We start from the raw sequence: 7,500 nt of genomic DNA on the forward strand, positions 1-7,500 counted from the left end.
AGCTTTTAGTCACGTGATGGGATGGGGGATCGTCACCGTATTATAGGGTTAAGACAATCTAGCACCTTAATGGTCTTAACCCTCCAATACATTCTAGATCAACACTTTCGGAATAATGACACCAAGAGCTTTTAGTCACGTGATGGGATGGAGGATCGTCACCGTATTATAGGGTTAAGACAATCTAGAACCTTGATGGTCTTAACCCTTCAGTAGATTCTAGATCAACACTTTCGGAATAATGGCACACGCCGTGGTAAAAAGGCCAGGAACTTGATCATCAGTAGGATTGAAGAGAAAAGAGCTGAAGTAACAGAAAGGGGTATGGTGGAGGAAGTAAAATAAAGATGAAAAGAAGGGGAAGGTAATAGAAGAAATAGGGGAGGAAGAAATTAGAAATCATTGATGAAAGCAGTGGTGATGTTGGAATAAGGGAAAGGAGCCGGAGATGATGACATAGCCGAGGGAGAGATCAGGGAAAAGAAAAATGTATTTGGCTAAATTGCTACAACCATTCTAAAAAAAAATGCTGGCAGAGGCCTAAATGGTGGGTGACTGAGTAAGGTGCATGTAGTGGTTATCTGTAGCAGAGGCTGAAAAGAAAAATACAATATTACAGGAGAACACATTTGTCAAGATTTTCGTGTCAGGTAAGTATATAGATAGAAAGAACAACGATAATGATAAGGAACAATAAAGAACAATAATAAAGATAATAAGAAATAATAACAAAGGTTTAGGAAAGGAAGGGTGTGTTGTTCAGGTGATCACACGAAAAGGTCATAAAGGGAGTTGCGTGTGATAAAAGTTAACGAGCTCACGCCAAGAGGACCTCAGCTGACTGGACTCCTCGGAAGTTACTGGATTTGAAAATGGGTGTGATAATATGGATATATATATATATATATATATATATATATATATATATAAATATATATATATATATATATATATATATATATATATATATATATATGTCTTGAAAATGTCTTAAATAGACGAAAACGTACGGTTACCTTTAATTTATTTTCCAAGTGGTTTTATTACAGATTTTGTGAACCACGCGTTTTTAAGATTTGTTCACATATATATATATATAAATATGCACATATGTATATATATTATATATATATATATATATATATACACATATATATATATATATTTATATATATATATATATATATGGTTAAACTTAATGGCAAGATTATTATTGCAGAGTTTTTTATCTGCCTTTTCTCTTTCTCTGAGAATCTTTTTCCCTTCCACGGGAAGTTGTCCTATAATGTCACCATATGACATTGTTTTGTCAGTTACTTTGGGCATGGCTTTACCAAAGTGAAAAACTTGGTAAAGCCATGCCCAAAGTAACTGACAAAACAATGTCATATGGTGACATTATAAGACAACTTCCCGTGGAAGGGAAAAAGATTCTCAGAGAAAGAGAAAAGGCAGATAAAAAACTCTGCAATAATAATCTTGCCATTAAGTTTAACCATACATGCTTGAGAGAAAATCTCCTGCCCATATATACAATGAATATATATATATATATATATATATATATATATATATATATATATATATATATATATATAAGTGTGTTACTTTAAAACCTATTCCGGCACCCCTGTATTATGCATGACGAGCATGGAGTGTTATCTTGAAAAGTGTGTGTGTGTGTGTGTGTGTGTGTGTGTGTGTGTGTGTGTGTGTGTGTGTGTGTGTGTGTGTGTGTGTGTGTGTGCGGGTTTCCATTCAGTGTGACTCGAGGTGACTCTTTTCACTGTTGTAAACACAACGTTAACGACCAAGATCACACCAGTACCTGTGCACGAGGCAACTTGCATTTCAACTTTCCCTTTCTATTTCAGATCAAATTCATGCAGAATTTCGGCTACATGATCAAACCCGATAATGAAACTGAGTTCTTGTACACGCCAGAGGCTTTCACAGAAGCCGTCAAAGAGATGCAGAAGTTCGGCGGGATACCCGAGACCGGCGTCATCGACAACAGTACCCTCGAGGTTAGTCTGACTCAATTTCGTTCTTTTTTCATGTTATCATTACTGTGGCCCTTTCGTAATCAATGGTAAAATAAGAGGTATTTTTCTCCTCCTTTTCCTATGTTTTTTCACGGCCATTTCGTTATCAACAGAGTGGTTAACCAATGGAATAGACTTAGTAACCATGTAGCGAGCGCTGAAACAATCGGTTGTTTTTTAGAGAAGACTGGATAGCTTTATGGATAGGGATGACAGGTGGTAAGGGACATGGAACTGCCTAGTGTAGGCCTTACGGTCTCTGGTAATCTCCTCCATGAGTATGTTCTTCTATGAAGACGGAATGAACTACGAACAAGGTGTTCGGTAGAACGTGGCACAGCATCTTGGGCTCTGCGCATTTGCATTGTGATTCCACTTTTGCCTGACGTTCCGTTTCTACGTGAACTTTACTTTGAACTATGGTACCGAGGAAGTGAATGAAGCTCAAGTTTGTTGGCTTTATTCTGGTTAGTGCGAGTGCCGACCTAGGCTGGGTCGGCAGCCAGGCTCCGAGGCGACCCGACCGCAAAATTGACCACGTGGGCCTTGGGTCGCGCTCCGCTGAGTTACAAGTGCTGAAGAGAACTGAACTTTGGAGACCAAAACCTGGCTCCTTATATACACAGCCGACGTACCGAAAGGTAGCTAAGGACACATCCTCGCCGAAACATGGCTCGGCAGGGCCAAGGTTGTGTTTTCATGAGGATACAAATACCGGTAGTACAGGCGTAATATGGACTTAATCTACACAATAGTAATATAATTCCGAAGGCCAGCTGTTTCTACACAACATATAAATTCCTTGTAAACCCCATTTCTGCAGCGACGATACTATAAGCCAAAATGTCGCGTGGACGCACATTTGGGGGACTCGGTTCACCACAACATGGCTCGGCAGGGCCAAGGTTGTGCTTTCACAGGGATACAAATGCCTGTAGTACAGGCGTAATATGGACTTAATCTACACAATAGTAATATAAGGCCGAAGGCCAGTTGTTTCTACACAACATATAAATTCCTTGCCCACCCCATTTCTGCAGCGACGATACTATAAGCCAAAATGTTGCGTGGACGCACATGTGGGGGGAATCTGTTCACCACACCAGCTATGACTTTCGAATGTGATATTTGGAAATTGAAAAACGCGATGTAGACAGTTAAGGAAATCACAGAAAAAATGGAGAGATTCGTGCTGGTAATAACACTGAAAGACAAAAAGAGCGTAAGAGACCAGACCAGGAATGAGATTCTGTGGAGACGATAAAGTTGCGGAAGTGGATTCAGGAAAAACAAGAAGCCAGAGAGGTAGATGGAATATGAAGCAAGCATACCGCTGACTGGATATCGTAAAATGACAATCATAGAAGAGGAAGACCAGAGAGAAGGAGAGACAGGAGAAAATATGAGGAGTAACGTGGTTATGTTTGGCACAGTTGCGCGATTCACGGAAGTTATTGGGAGAGGCGTTTGTCTATCGGTGGACTCTTCGTACTTAATTCTATCTATATATAGGGGTGCCTAAGACACGGTCGTGCACTTGTTAAATATTGTGTTTTGGTTTCAGCTGATGACGACGCCCCGATGCGGTCGTCCGGATAAGGACCCCGCATCTGGCCTTGGAGGCAGGACCAAGAGGTACATCCTCGGCTCCGAGGGTTGGAAGAAGAGACGTCTCTCATACTAGTACGTTTTTAGGACATTTTTCTTACTTTATAACCAGAATCCACAAACATACGCACACACACACAGGCACACACACACAAACACGTGCACACACACACACACGCGCACACACACACGAACATGTATTTTAAGAGCTATAATAGTTGGAATGAAGCAGAAAGGAGTAGTAACGGGGATGGTGTTATTTTGAACAAGGGCAGTAAGGAGAGCGTTTCCAGGCTTCCTTTATCCCAACTGTTGAGTATTAGCATTGCAGTACTGGGGACTGGAGGTTGCCTTCGCAAAGAATGCAAAACCCAACAATGTTCATACATACATACATATATATATGTGTATACATATATATATATGTATATATGTATATATATGTATATATATGTATATATATGTATATATATGTATGTATATATATGTATTCACTTGGTCTTTGGATCACGTGTTGGACTCGTGATCGACAGCTATTTCCCTCCTGGAAGAGAGCTCAGAGCTCGTAGGTCCGATCTATGGGTAATGCTATGACCTTGCACACACACACACACCCCAACTCCCCGCCCACGAGAGTTGGAGTAACACCCCTCAGCGCTGCGATACTGATATTATTTCAGCCCCGGGCGAGGGTCGAACCCGGACCTCCGTAGTGGCAGGCCAGAGCTCTAACCACAGCGCCGTGTGTGTGTGTGTGTGTGTGTGTGTGTGTGTGTGTGTGTGTGTGTGTGTGTGTGTGTGTGTGTGTGTGTGTGTGTGTACGAAAAAAAAGCTGGAGTCCGGGAACCGTAATGATGGAAACGTAGAAAACACCAGACCCAGAAGTAGGTAATTTATTCCTAAAGTTTCAAGTCCTGACCTGGACTCGTCCTCAGCGGTCACAATGGAATATAGAAATCACATGGTCTTAATATATATATATATATATATATATATATATATATATATATATATATATATATATATATATATATATGCGGGAGTAACCACCAGCAATTATAAACTAACGAAGCAGAGCGCTTGTGTATATTTACATCTTCAGTGCTAGCATTTGAGAATACATGTTTCTAGCGTTTTTATTGCATACATACATACAGACATGTACACACATACACAGAGAGAGAGAGAGAGAGAGAGAGAGAGAGAGAGAGAGAGAGAGAGAGAGAGAGAGAGAGAGAGAGAGAGAGACACACACACACACACACACACACACGAGGGAGGTGTCCGTGACTCATGAGACCGCGAGTTTTTGGCCCGGCAGCTGCCGCGGCTCTTCGACTGCTCGACGCGCCGTTCCGAGGTCCCGCGCGCGGTGACATCCCTCGTCTCTAGTAAATGTAATCTCGATCAGGCAACACGAAAACCCGTGCAGTAAGGAGAGAAGAGACACACCTGCAATAGATTTGCAACAGAAGAAGACCGGTAAATCAAGAACTCACGCATCCTTGTTGCAGAGACGTGCGCGAGTTTGAATCAGTTCCCTCTGACTGCATTTAAATCGAACGAAAACGCAAGTTCCCGGTGACTACAAACATCGTTGGCCGTTTACCGTATTGGAAGGCATAAAATTATAATGATAAACTAATTCCGAGAGGAAGAAGGAGAAGGAGAATGAAAATAATGAGGAAGAAGATAAGGGGTGGGTGTGGCTTGTGGTAATGAGCCAAGCCCCGGGTGCTCATCGTCCATTCGCTTTTGGGGCTTTGTTAACATCCACAAGAACCCCTCTCTCCCTCTCTCCCTCACTCACTCCCACTCCCTCCACGCCCACGCGTACGCCCACGCAACTTTTCCGAGACTCATGATCTAGGGAGAAAAATAATTAAGTATTAGGGAACCCAATTCATACACGTTTAACTAGAGTACATGTAAAAATAGAAATACAAATGCAAATATTAATAATAAAATAATTATAACAACAACAATGATAATAATAATAATAATACTAATAATAATAATAATAATAATAAAAATAATAATGATAATAACAATAATAATGATAACAATACTACTACTACTACTACTACTACTACTACTACTAATAATAATAATAATAATAATAATAATAATAAATCAATAGAATACAGAATACTTCCACAGCACACATTGTGAACGATACGAAATATTTCACTCAGTTTAGGAATTTATTACTACGAAAACAGCCCTTCTCCCACTACACCTATGTCTTAATCTTCGGGAAATTTTTGCACGATGAGGCTTTTTTTTTTTTTTTTTTTTTTTGAGGGGGGGAGGAGGGGTGCGCCGCGTAAATCGAATTTGCTCTGCCAACTGTGATGTATGCATCAGTGGTCTCAAGCTACGAGCCTCATCCTCATATGCCTGTCTTGCCCGCATGCAGCCAAGATGGACGTGAATGAAAATTCTATTATTACTTTGTTCGAAAGAGGAAAGGGTTACGATAAAAAATAATGTCATAATATTACGATTCTTATGAAATACAAAAATAATATGTAAAGGGTAATAGTTGTCAATCACGAGTCCAACACGTGATCCAAGACCGTTGTGGTGAATCACACACACGTATACATACACAATTACCATCACACATACACACACACAGTACACATATCACTGTATTCGAGTGCGTGACAATAGCCTGTATGAACTGAGGACTTAGTGTTTATTAATAATGCCTTCCTTCTTTCCTTCCTCCTTGTGATCAGCTTGGCCAACTGGTCGCCGAAGCTCTACTCGAAGGAGAAAACGATGGTCGAACTGCGCAAGGCCTTCGACGTGTGGAGCGTCTACTCCAACCTCAAGTTCATAGAATCCGAGACGCCCGATGCAGACATCGTCATCTTCTTTGCAAATTACGATCACTACGACGGGTCAGTTGTTGGTTGGTTGTTGATGTTGTATGGGTGAGAAGAGAATTCACACACACACACACACACACACACACACACATAGAAATTATTGATAGAGTGGATTTAATAAAATGGGATGATAGAAATACAAGAGGACACGGAAAGAAAATCAAGACAGACAGCTATAGAAGAGATATGAAAAAGAACAGCTTTCCTCACAGAGTAATAGACATTTGGAACAAGTTAGATGAGAAAGTGGTGTGTGCAAAAACAATACATGAATTTAAAAATAGTTTAGATATGATGAGATATGAAGACGGGACACACGAGCATAGCTCCCCTTCCCGTAAAATACAACTAGGTAAATACACACACACACACACACACACACACACACACACACATATATATATGTACATATATATATATGTATATGTACATATATATATATATATATATATATATATATATATGGGAGAGTGCGCTCGCACTGAGCTCTGTCCCTTGGGTCATATTTGACAGCAATTGTTTTTATTTTATGAGGATGCTGACCTGGAAAGAAAGAAGATAAGTCTTCCTTTAGCACTTGTGGTGAAAAGGTCCTCTTCCTTGTACTCCTACAGATACCCCTTCGACGGCACCGGCGGGATTCTTGCCCACGCCTACTACCCGTACGAGTTCGGTCACTACGGAGGCGATGTCCACTTCGACGATCACGAAGGTTGGGCGATCCGCCCCCAGGATGAACACTCAGGTGCGTCACCTTCTTCCTTGTACTTAAACAAAACGTGTGCACATGAATAACCTCCCTCTTCGCGTCCAGGACGTATTCATTTTAGAGTACATTGTGGCGGCGCACAGTAGGCCTGTCCACGCCGTGCGCGCCTATGTCCTCTCACATGAGGAATATTTTCCTTGCTGGTACTGTAGTTTGGGAGTAGAACTTGAGTTCGTTTGAG

At 40.9% G+C, this 7,500-nt stretch overlaps 1 protein-coding gene across 3 annotated transcripts in view; it reads left to right on the forward strand.

Moving 5' to 3' along the window:
• Positions 1 to 7,500, forward strand: part of LOC143021058 (matrix metalloproteinase-17-like) — a 52,981-nt gene that overhangs the window by 31,362 nt on the left and 14,119 nt on the right. For all 3 annotated transcript variants that reach the window (XM_076178272.1, XM_076178271.1, XM_076178273.1), the window contains 4 exons: positions 1,875 to 2,027; positions 3,610 to 3,728; positions 6,398 to 6,562; positions 7,165 to 7,295. In XM_076178272.1, the coding sequence (XP_076034387.1) occupies positions 1,875 to 2,027; positions 3,610 to 3,728; positions 6,398 to 6,562; positions 7,165 to 7,295 (568 nt within the window). The remainder of the gene's footprint in view (positions 1 to 1,874; positions 2,028 to 3,609; positions 3,729 to 6,397; positions 6,563 to 7,164; positions 7,296 to 7,500) is intronic.

Source organism: Oratosquilla oratoria, chromosome 41 (genome assembly GCF_046742065.1).
Source record: "Oratosquilla oratoria isolate Oo_2021 chromosome 41, ASM4674206v1, whole genome shotgun sequence".
NCBI lineage: Eukaryota > Metazoa > Arthropoda > Malacostraca > Stomatopoda > Squillidae > Oratosquilla > Oratosquilla oratoria.